The sequence below is a fragment of the Haliotis rubra genome, unplaced genomic scaffold (genome assembly GCF_003918875.1).
Source record: "Haliotis rubra isolate DU_JTF1 unplaced genomic scaffold, ASM391887v1 Scf379, whole genome shotgun sequence".
Taxonomy (NCBI): domain Eukaryota; kingdom Metazoa; phylum Mollusca; class Gastropoda; order Lepetellida; family Haliotidae; genus Haliotis; species Haliotis rubra.
In genome coordinates, this window is record NW_025767056.1 from 574,098 (window position 1) to 599,817 (window position 25,720).

A 25,720-nucleotide genomic window follows, 5' to 3' on the forward strand; every position below is an offset into this window, starting at 1 on the left:
TATGTGGGTGTGGTCGAAGCAAGCCCTCTGGTTGGTCGACGAGACATTTACAGCTGATGGTTTCTTTACTACTACTACTATTCTCACGAATTTATAAAGAATGTGCAGATTTACAAGCGTCAACCAATCAGAAGGTTTGCTTCGACCACACACCCGTTTTGTGCGGACCTATCCTCATCCATTTGTGACTAGACCGTTAAGTTGAGGGTCAAAATCGGCTTTCAGTCGACTTGCAGAAATAACAATAACAACTGATAGGTTTTATGAGTGGTGATCGATAGGCCAATCATTCATGATTATGTTTACATTTTGTTTTAATCGACTGAAAGCGATGATATCGTAGCTATCGGCAAAGCAGGCGGGGTACACCGAAGCATCCAGCCTTGTCACGATTTATTGTACTGTGAAGTATTTCGAGTCAGGGGTCATCTGATCTTTTTTTAAAAATCTTTAATCCTCGCAAAAACTCGACGGCCTGTGGTTTAAACATCAGTTAGATCTTTGGACGTAATCTTTCACATCCTGACAGAATGAAACGGTCACATAGGAGTGGTAATGTACAGTCTTTACGAAGATGCCCAACGTCATCATGTAAACATCACAATGCATGTATAAGGCAATACCAGCTGTTGTCTCCCTTGTCCATCCAGAATAACCTTTCTGTACAGAACTCCGCTCTGAAATGTCAGACTGTCAAAGTGCCGATACAAGGCATGGTATAAGCTTGACATGGTTGATAATCATGCGTCGTGGTTTCTTCCTTGCTTTCACCAGTGCTCTCTATGATCTCAGAATGTCATCAGAAGACTGAGCCATTGTCCAGTCTCGCTGTGTCATTGCTGTAAGATGCTGTCCAGGTGGATCCAGATTTTTGACCTCTGGTGATATGGAAGATCACAATGACTCTGGGTGATCTTGCAGAGCATTGCATACTGTTTTAATTTCTCTGTTCCTGATAATCTGGAGAGTCCATCTTCATCTGCAATATAGAGACCTGTAGCCAATATAAAAAAGTATGCACCAAGGACTGCCAGCCATCAGATGATCGATAGGCCAGATGATCATGTAACTTTTCAGTCACTGCCTACTTGAGTGCTGGAAACCCAAAGCGATGAGCCGAATGGTTTCCATCAGACATGTTTAGTCCTCTACCTGCATAGCTGATGACTCTTGTCACTCCTTCCTGCACTGTCAACTTGAGTGCCATTCGTCACTACTCGCCCCTTTCCGTAACCTCCAAGAAGACTCGTACCCGTGTTGATGCTTGTTATGTGCGACAAACCAATCAGAACGCGCGTACTGGTTGCGGTGCTTTGATAAAAATAATCCCGACTACTTAAATCGTTCATGGCATTATGTTATTGTTTAAAAAATCATGAAAAATATATATCGTCATATTGAAAGTACTAAGAACGTAGCTTACAGGATTTTCCTGCCTATTATGTAGTTTTTGATAAGAATCAAGCGACTGACGGTGATAGATTCAAATACACGAACGTGCGTTTGTTGACATAAGGGCTCTCACTGGTCCAACTGAATGTATTTCTGACGATCTTGCGGGTTTGTTGTGGTGATTGTACGTAGGCTTCCAACAGTTTTAGGAAATGTAATTTATCGATCGATACGAGTTTCAAAAGAATTATTTCATATCTGTATGTAAATAATCAACTTTAATATTTAACACTGGGCATATATTTCACATCTTTGGGAAAATTTTAGTCTAACTTTTTATTGGTCATTCAGATATTTTTCAGCGAATTCATTTAAAATTCCACTTGGGTATGACAGAGAGGTTACACGTATGTTCTGTGTGTGAAATATTTTAAAGTCATGTTTGAGTTTTCTGCTTTGGGATTTAATGTAGCTGTTTTTTTTTTATAAATCTTATTTTCATATTCCATAAAAAAATCCAATTTGTGATTATTAAACCCCTTTCAGAAATATAATTGGAAATATAAGGTGAAAATCAGGTAATAATCACATCAGAATATGTCTTTAGCAAATATGTTTTTCTCCTTCTTTTAGTTGTATCAAGGAGGGTTGATTCTTTAAAATAAATAAGCAAAAACAAAAACAGCAATACAATGTATGAGTACTTTGATGACATTAAGTACCATTGGAATCAAAGAGGAATAGAGTTATGTTTCTACGCCAATATGAAATCCTCCCAGAGGGGCTTGTCCCGGAATAACACGAGTTGGTCACCTGTAGCCAATATAAAAAACGTATGCACCAAAGGCTGCCAGCCATCGGTGTCCTGTGGCGTCAGGTTTGTACATAAGGTAGAAGGTTGTTGTCTGTGTAGACAGTTAAGCTGCTAGAATATAGACGATCATGTAACTTTTCAGTCACTGCCTACTTGAGTGCTAGAAACCCAAGGCGATGAGCCGAATGGTTTCCCTCAGACTTGTGTAGTCGTCTACGTCCATAGCTGAAGACTCTTTTAACCCCTTCCTGTTCTTGGTACAGGACTGCATCGAGGCCACAGGTGCTGGCATCAGTGTGCACCTCGAGTGACGTGCCGTAATCAGCATATCCAAGGACAGCAGGTGAAGTAAGAAGATCCTTGAGATGACAGAAAGTTAATTGTTGAGATTAACAGCCTTCTTGCTGCGTACTTGCGAGGTATTGTGGGTATGGCGAGGTAGTACTGTTGTCAGTATGTGAAATATCCCACTGCTTCATCACCTCAGCAACTTCGGTTTTTTGGACCAATGACTCCAGATTTGTCACGATTCCAAAGTCCCTAATGGTTTATTATTCTCGTGCTATAATAACAATCATAATCCAGTCTTGTCGGGACAGAACAACGGATAGTTACACCAGATGCGTAGGTCCTGGGTGTATAATCAATCCTGTCGTTATTTTCGTGAAACACATGAGCTCAACACTCATCACTCACTCACTTACTCACTCCACCGTCATATAGCCAGACTAGGAGCACCTTTAGAATACAGCGCCACAACTTCTCGTGAGGACGATCTCTGCCGTAGGTCACGTGTCATTAAGACAAGCAACCAGTTTGTGAGAACCCGTCGGACGCGAACGCGCGACCTTCGGATTGTTAGCTCGACAGCTAACCGACTGAGCTACGTCCACACTGTTGCACAATGTGCAAATTTATCGAGTCATACCTGTGACGTCACGGAAATGAACGGAAAGAGTCGAATAGGTCACGGACAATTACGAATGCTACAGGTAGACTTGGTGTCTCGTGATTATATTATACGGACAATTGCCGAATGGATCCGATGCCATTTGGCACACTCGTCCCATTCCGTAATCTACAAATTAACGTGTGGCGTGGAATGAGCCGATATGCCTCACACTGAAAAGGGTTGTTGACGTCAGGCGTCAGACGTAGATTTCACGGTGCATGCAGGAATGAGGCGCTTTTATATAAATCCGTGATTTTGTGACAGAAAAGTGATGTAGGGAACACTGTAAGGATAATGTGGATCTCACTAAGGAACGAGGGAGACATGAGCATGTGAAGTGACGGCACGAGAGTTAGCCTTCGAATCATTACTTTACAAAATTTATGTTGCGTGTGAAAGAGGCTTGAGTGCAAATTCCAGACCATTTTCCATTAGCCCAAAATTTCTACATTAACCCATTTCTTAATGTACTTTCGACGTTTTTGGTTTCCCGTTTTTGTGTGAAAAAAAGTATTATAATACAAAAAGGAAAAACAACAAATGGTACTCACGTATTACACCGGACATGTACCTATTATATTTGATTAGGTCCCTAACCCTATTGGATTAGGTCCCTAACCCTAACCCTAACCCTAACCCTAAACCCTAAACCCTCAGCCCTCAGCCCTCAGCCCTAACCCTACCCCCTTGAAATAATCCTAATAAATAGAATGCATTGGCCGAACCACCTGACATGTACCTACTACATTGCATTAGGTCCCTAACCCTAACCCTAACCCTAACCCTAGCCCTAGCCCTAGCCCGAATCCCTTGAATTAAGCCTAATAAATAGAATGCATTGACCGAACCGGCACAAACACGACTGACGTGTCTAATGTAATGCATTATTACCGTTTCGAAAAATAAAATACTAATAAAACACTTTTCTATGTAATGGTGCAAATTACTGAATGACAAAAATATATATGTAATTTTTTAAAAATACAAAATACACAAAACATAACACCTCAGCAGCCCGTAATACAAATAAATATGAGAGTATTAGTGAAAAAAGAAAAATATTTCAAACTGGTGCTTGCAAAATATTGCGCATCCGCCGCCCACACAACTACTGGAAACTCTCAACATCGCTGGGCTTATGCAATGACATAGCTCGTAGAGATGAATTCCAGTGAGCGGAGCTTATACGCACTCACTGAGCCAGACAACCGTGTTGCCATGCAGGCGTCATAGGGCATTGTTTCGAGAAAGTGCTTTCGAACAAAATCACATTACATTACGTAAAAGGGTATTATGACGTAAGTTTGTGGTGCTGTATTCTATATCTGGGGTGTGACGTTAAACAACAAAATAATCACCGACTCACACACACACTCACTCACTCCATCCTCATATAGCCAGAATATAGCTGGGGTGTGGCGATAAACAACAAAGCAACCACTCACTCACACTCTCACCCACTCACTCACACACACTCCATCGTCATATAGCCAGAATATAGCTGGAGTGTGGCGTTAATTAACAAAACAACCACTCACCCACTCACTTACCCACTCACTCACTCTCACCCACTCACTCACACACACTCCATCGTCATATAGCCAGAATATAGCTGGAGTGTGGCGTTAATCAACAAAACAACCGATCACTCACACACTCACTCCACCGTCATATAGCCAGAATATAGCTTGGGTGTGGCGTTAAACAACAAAACAACCACTCACTCACACTCACTCCACCGTCATATAGCCAGAATATAGCTTTGGTGTGGCGTTAAACAACGTAATAACCACTCACACACGCTCTCACTCACTCACGCACACTCACTCCACCGTCATATAGCCAGAATATAGCTGGAGTGTGGCGTTAATCAACAAAACAACCACTCACTCACACTCACCCACCGCCACATAGCCAGAAGACCTATAGCTGGAGTGTGGCGTTAATCAACAAAACAACCACTCACCACACTACTCCACCGTCATATAGCCAGAATATAGCTTTGGTGTGGCGTTAAACAACAAAACAACCACTCACTCACCCACTCACACACACTCACTCACACTCACACCACCGTCATATAGCCAGAATATAGCTTGGGCGTGGCGGTAAACAAAAAAACAACCACTCACTCACCCACTCACTCACACACACTCACTCCACCGTCATATAGCCAGAATATAGCTCGAGTGTGGCGTTAAGCAACAAAACAACCTCTCACTCACACACACTCACTCACACACATTCACTCCACCGTCATATAGCTAGAACATAGCTGGAACAAAATAACCACCCACACAAATGTCACGGGCGTTTTGATAGCTTAGTGGGTATTGCGTTCGTTCGTCAGTTGATTCCGTTCGTGGGTACAACGTTTGAAGACTGTCTCTGGTGTCCCCTAGTGATGTTGCTGGAATATTGCTGAAAGCAGCGTAAAATAATACTCACTCACTCACGAACGCCATTCTGTTAAACGTCACCAATGTAATTTTTCGGCTTATTCCGGAAAGGGACGAATATGTTATGAAGATAACCTTCGCCAGACCATTGGTCACCACTTTCCATATTCTCCAATAAGATTCAGCCCCCAGGCGATGAATGTTAGTTACATGCGAAAGTACGACAAACCAATCAGAATGCTTGAAAGTGAGTGAGTGAGTTAGTTTTACACCGCACTCAGCAATTTGCCAGCTATATGGCGGCTGTCTGTAAATAATCGAGCCTGGACCAGACAAGCCAGTGATCAACAACATGAGCATCGATATGCGCAATGGGGACCCGATGACATGTGTCAACCAAGTCAGGTTAGGTTAGCAGTTAAAGCTTTCGCACGTCAGTTGATTTTATACATGGGTACAATGCTTGAAGCATCTCTGATGTCCTTCAGTGATATTGCTAGAATATTGTCCCACGCGGCGTAAAACAATACCTAGTCACCCACACTTCACTCACAATATCACCACTAATTCGGCTTAGTCAACTGTTAAATTGTAATTCGCAAATACTTCATCACTGCCCAAAATAATTTGCTGAGAAAGCTGAAATAAATGTCTTGGTTTCTGACAAAATACTCCAGTCTTTAAGTTAATATATTCTATATTCAACCCCATTCACTCTAATCTGCAATTGACCCGTGAAGATCTGGGATAGAATAGATCTTCAGCAACCCATGCTTGCCACAAAAGGCGACTATGCTTGACGTAAGAGGCGTCTAACGGGATCGGGTGGTCAGGCTCGCTGACTTGGTTGACTCATGTCATCTACCCCAATAGCATAGATCGATGCTCATGCTGTTGATCACGGGATTGTCTGGTCCAGACTCGATTATTAACAGACCGCTGCCATATAGCTGGAATATTGCTGAGTGCGGCGTAAATCTACATGAAATTTACATTTTCGTAAATCAAAAAAGCAAAAACTATGGTTAAAATATTTATTTCACAATAATATTATATCTACAAATAAAAATTAAGAAGAACGATAAAACATGGCACTTAACTACATTATGTTTCATTTGGAGATAGATTAAAGCGAGTATCTGACGTATATTCTGAGAGCTGCAATGATGGGAAACAAATATTTGAAGTGAAATATGATCAATCTATAGCCGTATACAGTAAACACTGCTGTGTCGAAGTTAACGGGAGCTAGCTAGATATTTCGATGTATCCGTGGGTAAACGCAACCAAAAATGACGAGAAACAAAACGTAAGAAGGGGAACAAACTTTTACTTCGAGATAACATTAAGTTCGCCACAACAGTGTTTGACTGCATATCGCAAAAGAACGCCCCGTTCGAAATAAATTGTTAATTACTTGTGAAATGTATTTATAAAGCCTATGTGGACGTTGATATCATTCAGCCCTCTTGAAATTTTAGATAAAACCACATGGCTCTTCTCATTATATTGGGCGGTGGGGTAGCCCAGTGGTTAAAACATTACCCGAACACCTGAGTTCGAATCCCTACATGGATGAGTGTGTGAAGCCAATGATATTGCTGGAACATTGCTAAGAGCGGTGTAAAACCATACATCCTCACTACTCAAACAGGGCTATTTCTTGTTCCACCTCATGCAATATATTATATGTCTGTCTGTTAACCTCTGACCGTATAGGGCAATTCATTCATGAGGAAACGTTTCCGGTATTTGCTAATTTGTAGCCGTTTGCTATGAACACATATACTTTGACGATCATCATCGATTTGTATTATCTGTGTGGATTTCAGATGGATGGAGATGGATGTGCAGTGTCATAGGGCGAGAGGTACTTTCATTTGTGAGTCGTACGACCCGTGAAAAAACCGGGTTAGATTATTGATCTTTAGTAACCCATGCTTGTCGTAAGAGGGGACTAATGGGATCGGGTGGTCAGGCTCGCTGACTTGGTTGACACATGTCATCGGTTCCCAATTGCATAGATCGATGCTCATGCTGTTGATCACTGGATTGTCTGGTCCAGACTCGATTATTTCCAGACCGCCGCCATAAAGCTGGAATATTGCAGAGTGTGGTGTAAAACTAAACTCACCTACTCACTGTAAGTCATACATTCTTCACACAGAACATTCACCAGCCTATCGCCTTGAACATAAGTACAGGCTTTGGACTAACATAAACTTAGGGGGCGTGGCTGCGTCTTTCAAATTTAAACAGACATTATTACATCTATTTACACATTTTTAGTCTAAATAAATATCTTAATTTAACGTGGAAAGTTACGTGATAAAATACGGTCAAGTGTTCAACATACATTTCCACTTACAAACAATAGCTAAAAATCAGCAACAGAAAAACCAGACGTGATGGTTATATACACAGTGAACAATGAAATACGTATTGCCATCAGCTTAGGGGAGCAAACAGTGTAGAAAGGTGTGTCAGACTTACAGCTGTGTTGAGTATAGGAGATACACTGTTCTATATCAGCATGATCACATTCATATGATCACCTCATCTACCTAATAATAATCATAAGAAACGTGAAGCACGAAAATATGGCACAGTTGTCATCTGTCATGAACTAGTATTTTGTCAGTATATGTTTTGGAAAGTATAACTGAATATCACCATGACTACAGATAATGAAGGATCAGAAGAACAATCCTTGTCCTGAAATCAGTTTTCTTGTTTCTGTTGATGTAAATTTGGATGTAAATGTCAAATATCCTTCTGAACCTAACAATTCAGAGCACACACAGTCACTAGATATCTCGTTGTTGTAGAAACGTATTCAGTCCAGATCAGACACCAGGCCTTCTAAATCCGTCTTTTCTTGCTAGGGAGTTGTTGCAGCTGGTGTTTCCGTTTCCTGCATGTGCCACAGCTTCTCCCAGGCGACATCTCAGACTCGTCACTATCAACCTGAGGCCGGAGAAAATAATACATAATTTAACTTTCTGAGGCAAAATTCAGTCCGGAATACAGACATTTTGCTAACTTTGGTGTTGTGTCACCGATGTGATCTGTTTTAGTGAACAATTATATATGGCTGTTATTATTAATATTTCACATCGTATTTCCTTCCAGACTCACCTGGTTGAGGCTGTTTCCGGGGGACCTCGGTGTTTGTCCTGTTCCAGCTGTTGTCACATTCGTCTGCGTGTCTATATCAGCTGTTACGAAATGAGTCTGTGTGTCTCCCTCTGCTGTTACCACACATGTCTGTGTATTGGTTTCGGTTGTTTCCAGATACGTCTGTGTGCCGATCTCAGCTGTTGTTACACACGTCTGTGTTTCAGCGGTTGTCGTTGTCACACAAGCTTGTGTGTCGGTTTCTCTCGTTGTCACACAGGTCTGTGTGTCAGTTTCAGCAGTTGTCACACAAACCTGTGTGTCGGTTTCTCTCGTTGTCACACAAGCCTGAGTGTCAGTTTCAGCAGTTGTCACACAAGCTTGTGTGTCGGTTTCAGTTGTTGTTCCAGATGTTTGTGTGTCTGTCTCAGGTGTTGCCTCACAAGCTTCCGTTCCATATGTTTCCTGACAACCATGTGTGTTACATGCCTGTTCAGGTGTTGCCTCACAAGCTTCCGTTCCATATGTTTCCTGACAACCATGTGTGTTACATGCCTGTTCAGGTGTTGCCTCACAAGCCTCTGTTCCATATGTCAGGGGACAACATTGTGTAGATGGTTCAGGTGATGCCTTTCTAGCCTCCGTTCCGTTTCTGGACAACCATGTGTTATGCATGCAGGAACAGTGTGTTACATGCCTGTTCAGGTGTTGAAGCCTCTGTTCCATATGTTTCCTGACAACCATGTGTGTTACATGCCTGTTCAGGTGTTGCCTCAAGCCTCCGTTCAGGTAATGTGTTTCCTGACAACCAGTGTGTTACATGCCTGTTCAGGTGTTTCAGCCACATCATATGCTGCACACCTTCACATACTGTATCATACCTGGTTCACATACTGTATCCACATGTCAGGGGATACATTCTATAGAGGTTCAGATGCATTTCTAGCATCGTCTTCACAGCCACCATCATATGCTGCAGGAACAGCGCTCTGTGTCTCACCATAAGGGGAGCGATCAGCATTTGGTGTGTGTCTGTGTGAAGTATTTACATCATTACTGTTCAAGACACGGGATGGTCCAGATGTCAAGTCTGACAGTATAACCTCATCAGGTGTATCTGCAGGGACAGTGATGTCACGGGTGTTTATGAGAAGAAATTGTTTAATATCTGCCAGTAAAGCCTCATCAGATGTATCTGCAGGGACAGTGATGTCACGGGTGTTTATGAGTGGTGTATGTACATTTACAGATGCATCTGTATTTGGATGAGAGGCTTCAGCACTATCAGCTCTGTCAAATGAATCACCGTCAGATGGCGACACAGATGGGATGGCGACACAGATGTCAGATGGGATGTTGACATCCCTTTGTTCTTCATGACTCGAATTAAACTGAATGCTAGTTTCACCAACGGCATTATTTTCTCGCGGGATATAACAATCAGCTTGGAAAGTATGTGAAACATCAGTTTCTGGCGTACACGGCGTGGCTGTCATGATGTTTTCTTGATTATCATCCGACGTCCTACATGCAAAGTCACTCCCTGTAGTCCCCGCTACCCTTCTGGCTTCGTCCTGCAGTGTGTCTGTGGTGGCAGACTGTGTACATACTCTGTTTGTCAGGCCCCGGTTGTCCCCTTCGTGCCTCTGTGTGTCCATGCTGGTTGATAGTGGTCTCGGACTGACAGGACAGTCGGTGCTGGACTCATTTTGTCGTAATGTGGTTCCATCACCTTCACTGTCGTTCAGACACTGTGGGTCTGCTAATTGTTGAAACTCGTTGATATCGGGAACTGTTAGTGGTCTTCCAGGAGGATTATGTATCATTTGTTTAGAATATGAAATTTCCTCCTGCGCTAATCCTGTCAAGTGACGAATTTTTTCTTTGAGTGAGGTTGTGAAGCCTGGCTCATTGAGCAGAACGTCTGCAGCAGTCTCGAAGTGCTTTACCTCAAGGTACTTCCTTAGTCCGTCTAATGTTTCTTGTAGGTCGAGATCAGTGAAAGCTGGCAAATCTGATGGGAGACAGTTCCTATCGGACAACACTCTGATTAGTTCCTTTGCCCTCTCTTTCAGCTTGGGCAAGCTGTCTTTGTTCTTCCCCGACGAGGGATTGTTCCATCTCAAATTCCTTGAAAATCCAGCGTTGTAAGCCGCTTGGGCAATTTTCTTGGACCAGATGGAACCAGCAGTGTCAAGGTCGTCTCTGAGAGCCAGTGATAACCGACGAACATACATCTCTACGCATGTTCTCTCATTGAACTGTGGCCCAGGATTTGTCTCAACGTCGTGAGACAACCATAAGGCCAACATCGACGCCATCTTAAATGCATACTTGAGTCTACCTCTGTTGAGGGAGATGTAACAGGATTCAGGATTCAGTATATCAAACACATATCTCAGTTCCAACAGCAGGAGAACATAGAAGAGAAGTTTCCCTACACTGGCTGTCATGTTCCAGAGGTTCTTGATCAAGGAGTCAAGTTTCAGTTTTGCCTCCTCACTCAGTGACTGCCACTTGTCCTCAGCTAAGTCAATGATTTCTTGCAGATTTGTCTTCCCTTCTCTACGTGTGTCTTTCACTGACGACTCATTGCAAAAAAGTCTGTCGTTGTGTTCCAAAATCTCCCCACTCATGTTCTGGACCAAATTAGTTGTCTGTCTTATTTGTGGGTCTGAGCCAGTGTCCTCCAGGAGTTTCTGTATTTCAGCCTTGATTTTGTCTGCTAGACTTTTGATGAATTTTCCACCTCGTTGACACTCCTCTACTAGACGTAGCAGCTGAAGAGAAACGAAAGAAAATTACTTTGCTTCAAATTTTCTTTTAGTTTTGCTTCAAAAATGTGCCCCGTTTTCCTCCAAAACAGTTATATGCTGACTAAATAAGATATTAATACTATTATGTTTATTTGGTACAATACGTCAGAAAATGACAAAGTACCTATGATTTGATACACTGATATCAAATAAGACATGCTTCTATTTTATATAAGGATTTTTATCCTAATATTTCGGAGATAGTAGCTTGCAATCTTTGATAAAATGTATTTTGGATTTTGAGTTAATGGATAGGATTTTTCAAATGACAATGAATTGTCGTTGAGGAAACTAGTAATTTTAACTTGACTGGCGATTCATATTATGGGCAGTGGCTTTGTGTGGCGAATATCCTGTATTAGATTGGATTCACTCACTCACTGCAAAGAGCACATGGCATCCTTAGTGGCACAGATTCCAAATATATATTCTCGGATTCTTAGGTAAGTCAGTTTTTGGCGATAAAATGATAATCTGCAACTGACAGCAACGGAGAACTAAGTTGCAAAATCACCATGATGAAAACAATTTAAATCGAGGCTGTAGACACAGTTACTTTAACGACTCTCAAAGGAGCATTCTTTCAATTTGCCACGTATGGGCAATTGCTTCTTATTATAATACACATGTCATCTTTGCGATGTTCCCTATAGATTGATACATCCATGTTCAAATACATATAACTAGGTTTCGTATTTTATATCAGTCTCTAATTCCAGACTCAGCCACATAGTATCCTCCCCGACATATCCATATCGACCATATCTGCTATGTAATAACACATAGGCGGATCCAGAAGGGTGGGGGTGAGAACGTGTGTCTGTGGTGTGTGCAGGGTGTGCGTCCTGAAAGTTTATTAAATGAACATTGAAATTCGGGTGATAATGAAATGTGCACCCTCCCTATTCTCAATAGTATGCATTTACTGTTCTTAACGAATCACTAAACAATTTTGCCAACACTTAGTAGTGACTCCTTCACAAACCACCAGGGTAGTTCCACTTATATCTATATCAACGGATAAGAAATTTAACAGGCTACATTAATAGCCGTACGCAGATCCAGGACCACGTGAGCGCAATGCTCGCACAACGTTCACTTTTCAAACCCAGTGAAAATGTGCGCCTGAAAAATAACCCTCGGTATCCAGGGGGTTAAGTGAGCGGCAACCGGACCAAGGTTCAAGTTCAAAGGTCAGGACGTCATCATCGCCTGTTCTGACGTCAGGGGTTCCAGTCGGCCGACGGCTCCTTTTGCTTATTCTGGCGCAGTGACGAGGCTGTGCTTAAGTCTGTACTGTAAGCTTGGTCTCGTAAGGTCCCAAATATCGCTATTTGTTATTAATTCAACATATTTATTTAGCCGTATTAAACCTCGCCACTTTCTGAAATACTCGCACTTAAAGGAGAATACGAACGAAAACAAAACTTTTGATATATTGTAAAGAACATTCTAAAAGTCACATTCCGTACGTAGTCGTATTTCCGCCTGTTACGGAAACACCAGACAGTTAAAGGGCCACTGATCCAGGGCAATTTCCGTGGACTGGTTAGTTGCTTCTGTTATTGTTTTTCTTCAGCGAGTACCCGGATGATATCCCAGAATACATGACTGGTTCGTTACCTCTGCTGCGCCACCCTCACGCGCAATTGATATAGACTGATCAACAAAGATGAAATCTTTTTTACTCGATAATCTTATGTGGACTTTGTTGTAAAATTATGTAGAACTTGATGAATAATTTGGTTTCTTATAGAAAATATTAACTTTGCTAAAAATGCTGATTTTGATGTGAAATTTTGATTTCATAGTAATGTTGACTTTATAAAAATGTTAACGTAAATGATGTAGAATTTGATTGAAGAAATAGGTTAACCTTGAATTTGGTGAGAAGCCTGATGTAATAGCATTGTTTTGAAAGTAAAGCTAACTAAGTCTTGGGGAGAGTAGTGAGCTTGGGTTCACTACTAGTCAACCATCTGAATGTTGAATTAACTGGCATTATTTTGATAACAAACGGAAACGTTTGATTTTAACTATCTGCCAGTGGTAATAAATGTTAGGACTGAAATAACGAAGTCAGTGTACGTCTTTTAATTTTGTCTTATAATCCTAATTAGTTTATTGTCATATTTGTATGCATTTTGAAACTTAATAAAATGCACACGATCTTTTAGCGAATTTATAACATGACTGACATCTTATAGATTGTCAGTGTGTATAACATTTCACACACACGCCCGAAGTGCGACCTAGTGTATGTTGTGTGTCTCATTACACTTCACAGCAAAAAGAATCATTCTGTTGAAAGCAATAACAAAAACAAATGCAAACATTAAAATTAAAACAGACCAAAGTTAAGCAACAATATCAGGCTATTACCTTGTTCGGGGAATGTATCCATCAATATCCACATACAGGAATGATATGACATTCATCTGCAGCTGACAAAGTATCCATGTCATGTGTTTTTTAACGGTCTAATATGCGAAAAAGTGATCTAGCGTTTCAGGTTTTTCACATTTGTGTATCCCATTGATCACCCAAGATAGCCCACCTGGCAATTAACTGCATGATGACCGCTATTATTTAAAAAAAAGTAATTTAGTTAACCAATAATGAGCAATCAATCGGTGTATTGGCGGTTAATCCTTTGAAGGAAGGACGTTGTTTTTACAAAGGGACTTTACGACAGGGTGTATTCAGTATAGATTTGTAAATCTACATACATAAACACTACCTTTTGACAAATCCACTGTGCAGAATAAAGGCAATTAATCAATCAGCGTGTTATCGGTTAATCCTTTGATCGATGCTTGTTTTGTTACTCAGCTGATAATTCCTCTTACTGCACTTCCATTCGTATATTACATAAAATGTAATATATTTGCCAAATCAGACCTCAATTTATAATGAGGAGTATTTACTCCAGACACAAGAAATGCCAAATGGGGACCTTTGTCGGGTAATCTGAGTGGTTTTATCACTAATTATACCAGTTATAAATTCATAAACTGACCATCAAGTGAATGATGACACATGACATGTGTAGGTTTACGACCAAACAAGTGTTACAGCAAGAGAGTAGTAATCGCTGTATTGCATGATATATTACATTTTATGTAATATACGAATGGAAGTGCAGTAAGAGGAATCATCAGCTGAGTAACAAAACATCATTGATCGATGCTTGTTTTGTTACTCAGCTGATAATTCCTCTTACTGCACTTCCATTCGTATATTACATAAAATGTAATATATTTGCCAAATCAGACCTCAATTTATAATGAGGAGTATTTACTCCAGACACAAGAAATGCCAAATGGGGACCTTTGTCGGGTAATCTGAGTGGTTTTATCACTAATTATACCAGTTATAAATTCATAAACTGACCATCAAGTGAATGATGACACATGACATGTGTAGGTTTACGACCAAACAAGTGTTACAGCAAGAGAGTAGTAATCGCTGTATTGCATGCAAGTTTGATTGCCTGAAAAAACAATTATGGGCCGACACTGTTTTGAGGATATGAGCGGAACTTCATTGTTACATAAGAAATATACTGAGTCAAAACAGAAACTTCACATTCTTTCTTCAGGGCACTATAAAAGAACAAGAGATGGTAAGATGGTTAACTTGTTATTATTTCATTGCTGAGATCTGTGTGATGTACTCGATACACTGACAGTGCCATAATCAGTTCAATTAGGCTACACCGCCGTTCCAAAACATGGGTATACAGAATGTCAAGTCACAAGAATAAAAATTCGAAATTTCTCAGTTCAATATTGTGTATGGCCGCCAGGCGCATTCACCACTGCCAAACACCATCTCCTCATCGACTGCCTGATGCTGGTGAACATGTGGTTGGGGATTCTGCGCCATTGTTCTTGCAAGGCAGCGCCAAGTTCCTGCAAATTCTGAGGCTGGTTCCTAAGACCACGAAGCCTTCTCCCAACACAAGAAAAAAAAAAATGGTGATTTCCAAAAATTTCCAATTTGGAAATATCATATTTCCAAAAATTTCCAAATTGGAAACATGATATTTCCAAGGCTTGGAAATTTTTGGAAATTTAGGAAGGATTTTACCACTACTTCTTTCAGTTTCTCCTTTTCCCAAGGATCCCCGTGAGTGTATAGACTGTGTATTCGTCCTCCTAGGAGTGTATTCGTCCTCCTATGCGATCAACTATAACCAGGGAGACTATAAGACGTTGTAGATTATTCCTGGAATAACTTCTCTCGTCTGCATCCTTGTTGTTCTAGGTATCAAAAAATTGACATTGACTGTCATATTTGCCCTGATATGGCTAGCATTTTCCAAAATACAGTTTTAAGTGTATGGTTTACTTATTATCCACAAAAGCGCAAATAGGTTTTGACCTATCACGGTTTGAATAAACACAAATTACATAGACCTACGTTACATCATTGATTAAATAAAAGTTTACCGGACCCACTGACTGACTGGCCAGGGTTTATTACCTGTCATAAAAGTGAACCCTTGCCAGGGAATAATAGGCTTATTGTAGTAGAATACATTCTTTAATGGTACCCTCTAATTAACACCTGACACAAGGGATGGACCGTTTGGGTGGTTTATCATTGCGAAATCAACAGTCAACAGACCATGAAATGTTGTTCTAAGATTGTAGGCGAATAGAGAGCAACCCGTTTGGGTTTGTGGTCAGAGACGGTGTTATGCAGTTGGTGTATTCACGAAAGATCATGAACTTAATAATAGATAATTGGTTATATTGTCCACACACAGGCTGACTTGGGCAAAAAGAACCCAAATGAATTCCTTCTTAAAAACTTCATAGTGTAACTAATTAATTTGGTCATATACAATAAAAGGTGACTAAATGTTTAATTTTAGAAACCGTTAAATAATTTCTAGAGAAATCACTACACAAGTTCATATCACAGATGATTCCAGAGACAAATAGTTTATCAGATTCTAGTTTATGAAAAGCATTAAATTCCAAACAAGCCAATCTGTTCTCTAATGCTCAGGAATTATTACCACTTACATACCATAGTTTGAGATGTCGACTCAGGAAGCCGACCTTTCGATTCTTATAAGGCTCAGGACATTGACAAGGGGTACGCTTTAAAGTTTGGGTGTTATTTTAGCACATGGCTAATCTCATGTGACGTGTTATTACAAGCTGGTGGTTGATGGAAGTGAACACATCGCACACTGAAGCCGACCGTGTAAAACATGATCAAAACAATCATATGGTAAACACATTTAAAGGGCACTGATCCAGAGCAATTTCCGCGCACTGGTTGTTGCTTTTGTTATTGCTTTTCTCCCCTGAGTACCCGGATGATATCCCAGTATTTTCGATTGGTTCGTGACCTTTGCTGCGCAACCCACATGCGCAATTGATCGTATAGGTGTAGATTGATCAACAAAAATAAAATCTTTTTTACTCGATAATATTTCCATCATTTTGATTATAACAAATGAAAACAGTTTGAAGTTTAATCATCTGCCAGTGGTAAAAAATGTCAGGACTGAAAAATAACGAAGTCAATGTATGTCTATATATTTTGTCTTATAATCCTAATTATTATATTGCCATATTTGCATGCATTTTGAAAGTTAATAAAAAGCATACGATCTGCTTATACTTATAGCGTATTTTTAACATGACTGTAATATCTAGACATTTTATAGAATGCCAACATGAATCATATTTCACACACACCCTAGGTATGACCTAGTGTATGTTGTCTGTCTCATTACGGCGAAAACAAATGATTCTGTTGAATGCTACCACAAATGAATAAAAACAAAATGCAAATATTAGAAATAAAACCGACTAAAGTCTGCAACAATGTCAGGTTATTACCTTGTTCGAGGAATGTATCCATCAATATCCACATAGGTTTAGTCCCGATTTTGACAGCCTCAAATTTGATCTAGCCAGTTATCCCAATTTTGACTATGAACTTTGGTACCCTTGTCAGCTCTTCTCGTGTCCGTTTTTTTACATTACTGGTAAGGATATAGGAACCAATAGAGCTTTGGTCTGGATGTGTGTGCTGTCCGCCATTCTTTAAAAAGGTAATTTAATTAGCCAATAATGAGCATTTAATCCACTTGTGTTTTTCTTGGCTTGGTCATCTCGTCCCCCACCCTCCCCACCCACCCGTACCATTGTCTTGCTAATTAACATGGTCTGGTGATCCTCTTACGCCTTAAATAAACAACTTGCCCGACTGGTAAAAGAGGAACACCCCCATCCACTTACTGGCGGTTAATACACTGAAGGAAAGATGTTGTTTTTACACAGGTACAGGGTACAGGACAGGGTGTAATCAGTATAGATTAGTAAATCTACATACATAAACACTACCTTTTGACAAATCCGCTGTGCAAGATAAAAGTAATTAATCAATCAGCGTGTTATCGGTTAATCCTTTGATCAATGTTTGTTTTGTATCTCAGCTGATAATTCGTCTTGCTGCAGTTCCATGAGCATATTACATAACATGTAATACATTTGTCACATCAGACCTTAATTCATAATGCTGAGTACATGTATTTACTCCAGACACAAGAAATGCGAAATGGGAACCTTTGGCGGGTAACCTGAGTGGTATTACCATCATACCTGTTATAAATTCATTAATTTACCATCAAGTGAATGATGACAAATAACATGTGTAGGTTTATACCACCAAACACTCAGCTGGTTACAGCAAAGGGGGTAGTAATCGCTGAATTGCTGGCAATGTTTATTCCCAGTTATGGGCCGACACTGTTTGGAGGATACGAACGGAATTTCATTGTTGCATAAGAAATACATATAAGCATTTGATGTGTACTGAAGTTAAAATTGTATATACCTAAGTAAATTTTCATGTGTCTTAAATATAATATGTTATAGACATCATATGTTTACATGGCATGATTAAATATCGAGGTAAATAAAACACAGAAATAAGATCAAATTGGAAAATTGGTTCAGTCACTATGCCATCTATGCATTAAAAAATCCGAAAAGCATATACACTGCTGGTATACTTTATTGCAATCAGACAGGAACTACTGGGGGTATTCTCAAATACATGTAACAGCATCTGATGAGCATCCACCCTTCCTAATGTCCCGCTGTTTGGGTTGAGGAAATTTTGTCAAGGTGGCCAGAAGCCCAGTCCCTGTGTCCGTCACGGTCGAGGGAGCAGATACCGACAAGCTTGCAGTTTGGTTTGGTAATTAGACTGTTGGCGAGAAACATTAATCGCTCTGGATCAGTTCCCCTCTAATTGCATGGGGATATATACATGTAATGAGAAGAAGCATGAAAGTGTACATTCGATCTCGAAATGGCTAATGCTCAACTTGAACATAAATTTATTCCTACACCTCGCTGGTGCAATATGCCGAAGGCCAAAGACAACCCACGAAGAAGAAATACCGATACCTGGAACGTCGTCTTCAAGAACTGAGACACCAGTTTCAAAATGGAATGTTAACTGTTAGACAGTTTGCTGATTCAGCGTCTCTTCTTTCACATCTTTAATATATTTATAGTGTACTTATAAATGTGTATGTATATTTATAATTATGTAATATTTTGAAACATTTCATAATATGATGTAATATAACTATTTGTAATTCCTGTAAGATGTAGCATGTTGTAACATGATTAAATAAAATCTGTCCATATAGTCTCCCGTTACCACTCGTGGCTTACGCCTTCTATGTTTTTTATGTGTTTTATATTTCAATGTTTATATGCTAAGTGAACTGAGACTGAAATGAAACAATATCTTTATACATATATTTGGCTCGTTTTCTCATTAGGTGTGCTCTCATTCGCATAATCCGGAATATCCTCTTCTATCAACACGTAGGCCCCTCATTGTCTCTATAATCCAATGTTAATTTGCTAACGGACGGGACATCGACATTTCTCTTAACTCATCCGTTTGGACCAAAGGTCGATATAGGGGAGTTTAAATGTATATTCTCACGCCGTTATCAAGATAACAGTTACTACAACCATGTGAACAGGAGTATATATGCATAGTGACTAGCAGCAAATTAACAACAGGTAATTCAGCAAGTAGCACATCGTTGGGGCCAACAGGAGAGTAAGATCAACAAGTCTAAATCCACTCCATTGTCCAATTGATGGAATCAATCAACATTCAATCAGCTTGTCTATCCTGAACGTTGTACATCGAAATGCCGCTCTATGCAATAAACAGGGTGTTGTTATCACATAAATGGTATGTTTCGTTGTGTATCCCCATACTGTTTATTGCAGTATAAGTGAGATCTACTTCACTTTGCGAATGACCAATCTTTTGAAGTTGATTTAAGTTCTACTTAAGTAAACTGCTACCTAACAGATTAATCTCAGATTAAAATATCTCATTCCAAAGTCGTGTTTTCTATTTCAGGTACTAAGAAATACTGATTTTTTACATATTAGATATAAATCTATCGGTACCAGTTTGACGTGTCTGGTCATGAGTTAACTAACATAGTGATTATATATTTTTGACCATTACATGTGTCATTCACACGTCATGTATGCCATTATAATGTTCTCTGATCCATTTCATCATACATCATTTATTTCATTCAATGTTTTGAAGCTCATATGAAAACATGAAAAATGTTACTGTTCCAGTTCCTTTTGAAGAGTGAAATTAGTTTTATTCTTGGAGTGTTCCAACCTATATAGTCATTATGGTTACAATCGGCCTGATTTTAATTAATACCTATCAAGTTAGATGTTATACACGCGTGCATGCACACACACCCACACAAAACATCCGTAATTTGTGAATTCTGTTCGGACGATAAAGAAATATCTAATTTGATAAGAATCACTCTATAAATTATCTTCCCTTACTCTGAGAGAAGCATGGCATTATTCGTTCATTTTTTAATAATTTTATCTGCATAAAAGAAGGTATTATCAAAAATGTGAAACAAACTTCCGTATACTACCATTTCACAAACATTGCGATATTGACCATGGAATAATGTTAAGTTTAGTCTGTTTTCAATGTCATAATGTGTGAGGTTCCTCATTCACACATACATACAAACTGACAGCATAACACAAAACAATATGCAACCAACCCAATGTAATACAATACAATTTTCACCGCCTGTGCATACCACACTTTTGACGAATCTCTCAGGTGTGTTAGAGCGATAATCACATCGCGACATGATTAACAAACCTACAGCTCAGCAGATTTTAATAACTTACCTTTTTAATAAGAAAAACAAGATTTATGGATGTCTACTTCTTTATTGTGAATAACACGAAGTTTCGGAGCAAATGCTTGCTCCCTCATCAGGTGAAAATCAGGTTACAGTAATGCATTCCACTTCTTAATGCCCATCAAAGATTTAACTTACTTCCAGAGGCTTCTTTAAGAGGCATAAAAACGTGTTAATTAACCAGGCAGTAGGCCTTGTTAATTGGTGACTCTTAACTGCCTTGACTCACTCATCAATCAACAAGGGATTAGGTCCTGGGGCGTGCAAAGAACAATAATTTACCATCACCCACCAGTTATCTCCCCTTGTGGACATTTCCAAAATTGTACATTTTTGGAAATCTCATATTTCCAAAATTGGAAACATTGTTCTTGAATATGTCATGCTTCTTGCATATTTCATGCAATTCGAACAGCAACTGTTTGACTGCGTTTCTCCTTTTAACACATCCTTGCACTTTGCTATTGCTAGAAGACTCTGAAAATTTACTTAGGTAAATAGGTAAATACAGTTTTAGCACAAAGCAAATGCTTATATGTATTTCTTATGCAACAATGAAGTTCTGTCCGTATTCTCAAAATAGTGTCGGCCCATAAGTTTTCACATGCAATACAGCAATTAATACTCCCTTGTAACCCGTGTTAGGTGGTATAAACCTACACATGTCATTTGTCATCATTCACTTGATGGTCTGTTAATGAATTTATAACAGGTATAATTAGTGGTAACACCACTCAGATTACCTGACAAAGGTTCCCATTTGGCATTTCTTGTGTCTGGAGTAAATACTCAACATTATAAACATCGATCAAAGGATTAACCGATACTTTTATCTTACACAGCGGATTTGTCAAAAGGTAGTGTTTATGTATGTACATTTACTAATCTATACTGAATACACTCTGTCGTGTCTGTGTCTGCGTAAAACAACTTCCTTCTTTCAAAGGATTAACCGCCAAGACATTGATTCTCATTATTGGCTAACTAAATTACTTTTTTGTAAAGAATGGCGGACATTATGCAATTAGTTGCCAGGTGTGCTATCTTGGGTGACCAATGAGACTATATGCCAATGTGAAATACCTGAAACGATATATCACTTTTCGTAAACATGTATTAGACTGTTAAAAGACACATCATTTGGAACAGCTGCAGGTGAATGGTATATCACTCATTTTTGTGGATATTGATGGATACATTCCTCGAACAAAGTAACAGCCTGACATTGTTCTTATAACTCTAATCTGTTTTAATCATTGCATTTTGTTGTTTTTTTCATTTTTCGTAGCATTCCACAGAATCATTGTTTTCGTCGTGAAGTAATGAGACAGACAACATACACTAGGGCGTGTGTGCGAATTATGATTTACATTGGCAAACTATAAAATGTCTAGATATTCCAGTTATAAGTATAGGCAGATCGCCTGATTTTTATTTAGTTTCAAAATGCATACAAGTATGATAATAAACTAATTAGGATAATAAGACCAAATATAAAGACGCACGTTGACTAGTATCTACATACTGGTGAGTGGACGTTTACCACGTGAATGTAGCAAGAAAGTTGTTGCGCAGTATTGTCACTTCGACCCCCACCTCGCTTCCGAAGAAGAAATCGTTATGTTACAAGTTGTGTCATGCCAAATCCAGTTGGCCATGATTCAAGTACATATTTAACTAAGAGTAGAAAGTAGTTTTGATTTTCTAACTTGATGAAAACAAACCATAATCTCATTAATTCTTTAACAGACTCTAGCCCGTGATGTTACGATTATTAAAAATGGCAGCGCCCTGTCGGGAACATCCGCCAGTCTGAGAATAAATGCTATTTAGGTTTGTTTTCACCGAGTTACAAAATCAAAACTACTTTCTACTGGTAGTAAAATCTGTATTTGATTCATGTCAAATAGGATTTTGCATGACATATCTTATATTATAACAATTTCTCTCGTGGAAGCGAGGTGGGTGTCAATATAACACTACTTACAATATTATTGTCACTTCCACCACAACCTCGCTTCCGAGAAAGAAATCGTTATGCTTCAAGTTGTGTCATGGAAAATCTTTTAGGTCATCAATCATGTATATATCGTACTACAACTAGTAAGTAGTTTTGATTCTTTAACTTCCGCGAAGCGATCTGAACACATTTAAGATATCGTTCCAAGCTTCCACAACGCTCGCCTCGCGCACACAAACATAACCCATTTAGCACGAACTACGGGGTCCGGTGGAAATTAGTGCATGGTGACACCATCACTCGACCCCCTAGGAGGGCAACGCAACGATTGATGGCAACGCAACGATTCATTTTGCCTCGAGTAAGTTTCGTTGTTCAGACCATCCTTTAATGTTTAATATGAGCGAAAAGTAAATATAAAACATCATGAGCGATTCTGCCCTCTGTGTATTGTACTTACCATTGAATCAGAGTACCAATCCTTTACTGAATGTTCATTTTACTGTGATCTGAGAAACAGCCTGCTACAACAATACTACATAAATAATCCATGTGAAACTAAATTTATCAACTTATTATTGTCTTGCAATTCTACAACTGATAACAATCTTGCTAAGTTTATATTTTTTGCATTGACAAAAAGAGCGAAGTTGTCGAATATAGATTATAAGATTAAATGAGACATTGTACATGTTAGCATACAGCTTAATATTATATATGGCGCTGGATTGTATCGTCATCTTCATAATTGTATAACGGGTCGGTGGCCCTTGTACGAAATTAACTCTCACTCACTAGATATAAGCTTACGATGACACATACTTAAAGTTTTAAGACAAGTTTTTATTGGTGAGAGAAAAACATTCGATAGGCTACTGCGCAAGTATAAACGCTCGTATCAGCTAACTGAACAGCAACGCCTTCTTGATAAATATAAAGGTAAAGACTCAAGATCATTCTGGAAAGCTATTGGTAAAATAGGGATAAATAATGACAGAGAACCGGGTGTTCCGTGGGAAGTTTTAATAGACGATGAAGTATCTTCCGACAGACAAGTTGTCCTAGAGAAATGGAGATCCGACTACAGCTCGTTATTCAAAGATGAAAATTGTCAAAGTTTTGATCAAGTTCATTACAATAACGTTCTTAAGAATGTAAACAGTCACGGGACCAATCGAGGCCACGACACTACTGACCTAGATTCACCGATTTCAAGGCGTGAAGTTGAAGCCGCTGTTGCACGTGCTAAACGAGGGAAGTCAACTGGCCCGGACAACATACCGGCTGAATGTCTTAAGAATCAACAATGTATTGACATTCTGTTTACATTAATGTCCCACTGTTTTAATAATAACACATGCCCTGATATTTGGCGATCAAGCATAATTAACCCTATCAAGAAGTCGGACATGGACCATCGTGACCCGTTAGGGTATAGAGGTATCTCTCTCTTGTCTGTGCCGTGCAAAATTTATGCTGACATTCTCAATCAACGCCTATGTCATTGGCTAGAAGATAATAATATCCTTGATGATGAACAGAATGGCTTTCGGTCGAAGAGGGGAACCCAAGAACACATTTACAGTCTTTATTCAGTCATAAATAATAGAAAAATATCAAGGTTGTCAACATATGTGTGTTTTATTGATATCAAGAAGGCATTTGATAGTGTTGATCGTGAATGTCTGTGGTTTAAGCTCAAACAACTTGGTATAAATGGAAAATTCTTGAACGCAGTACAAGCAATGTATGACAACACTTGGTCAAGTGTCCGTGTCAACAACTGTTTAACAGAGGCATTCCCTGTAATATCTGGGGTACGACAGGGCTGTGTTTTGTCCCCGTCTTTATTCTCAATTTATGTCACAGACCTTGCAACGGAAATCAATAACTTAGACTGTGGTATTAAAATTGATAATAAGATGCTGAGTATCCTACTATATGCAGATGATATTGCTCTCTTAGCTCCAAGCGAGGAATCCCTTCAACGCATGTTAGACTGTGCAGCGAACTGGTGTTCAAGGTGGCGACTACAAGTCAACATAAAGAAAACGAGAGTAGTCCATTACCGTTCGCCATCCATACCCCGATCTTCATATCAATTTTCCATTGGAGAAGATGATATCGGCTTCAGTGGTGCTTATAAGTATCTGGGCATTTCGTTTCAAGAACATCTTGACCTCAACTTTACAGCTAAAGAAATTGCAAAATCAGCAAATAGAGCACTCATAGTGATAATATGTAAATTTAAATCAGCTGGTGGAATGGCATATGAAGTTTTTAATACATTGTATAATAATCTTGTTCAGTCTATACTGTCTTACGGTTCTGCTATTTGGGGGACAAGAGAATATTCATCAATTAACGCTGTGCAGAACAAGGCCTGCCGCTTCTTCCTTGCTGTTGGACGTAAAACTCCTAATCTATCAGTCCGAGGTGAAATGGGTTGGACAGCTCCCTCCATGAAGCATAAACTTGAAACGATACAACTTTGGCGAAAACTGTGTAATATGGACTCTGACAGAATCCCAAGTACGATTAATCTCTGGTCGAGTAGATTTCGCAAATCATGGCATAGCAAAGTAAAAGACTTTCTACTTAGCCTTCAAGTTGATATAAGAGACATACTTACTATTACAGATAATGAATTTATGTGCATTAAGGAATGGCTTTTATTGAAAGATCACAATGACTGGATCAACGGCTTATGGAATGATCATAATAATCCAAATGGCAACAAATTACGATTTTACGGGCTATTCAAGTATACCTTATCACCTGAACTCTATGTCAAATCTACTCTTAATCGTTCACAACGAAGTATTCTCAGCAAACTACGATGTGGCTCCTTACCACTGGAAGTAGAAGTCGGACGCTTCACACGACCTGTAACACCACTGAAAGATCGCATATGCAAACTGTGCAGCAGTAGCTCCGTGGAAGATGAGGTGCATTTTCTTGTTGAGTGCAGCATTTATAATGAGATCAGAACTGAGCTCTTTGAT

The 25,720-nt window shown here is 39.4% G+C and overlaps 1 protein-coding gene and 2 long non-coding RNA genes across 3 annotated transcripts; 1 reads left to right on the top strand and 2 right to left on the bottom strand.

Moving 5' to 3' along the window:
• Positions 1 to 7,715: 7,715 nt before the first annotated feature.
• LOC124286210 lies at positions 7,716 to 9,174 on the bottom strand. The gene is made up of 2 exons (XR_006900978.1): positions 8,696 to 9,174; positions 7,716 to 8,524 (listed from the first exon to the last, which is right to left on the bottom strand). It is a non-coding gene; the product is annotated as an uncharacterized LOC124286210 (long non-coding RNA).
• Positions 9,053 to 9,384, top strand: LOC124286211. The gene is made up of 3 exons (XR_006900979.1): positions 9,053 to 9,105; positions 9,172 to 9,282; positions 9,360 to 9,384. It is a non-coding gene; the product is annotated as an uncharacterized LOC124286211 (long non-coding RNA).
• A 210-nt stretch (positions 9,385 to 9,594) lies between these two features.
• Positions 9,595 to 11,467, bottom strand: LOC124286208. The gene is made up of 2 exons (XM_046722554.1): positions 10,131 to 11,467; positions 9,595 to 10,058 (listed from the first exon to the last, which is right to left on the bottom strand). Exons 1-2 carry the CDS (start codon positions 11,308 to 11,310, stop codon positions 9,595 to 9,597), a joined length of 1,644 nt encoding a protein of 547 aa, XP_046578510.1. The 5' UTR covers positions 11,311 to 11,467.
• Between the last annotated feature and the right edge of the window lie 14,253 nt (positions 11,468 to 25,720).

Bases quoted from the DNA above. Each gene is read 5' to 3' on its own strand.
- LOC124286208 (XM_046722554.1), bottom strand. From the start codon at position 11,310: ATGAGTGGGGAGATTTTGGAACACAACGACAGACTTTTTTGCAATGAG. The intron at 10,059-10,130 runs ATACTTTCCAAG...TTCAGTTTAATT, and splicing joins GCCAGAAACTGATGTTTCAC to CGAGTCATGAAGAACAAAGG.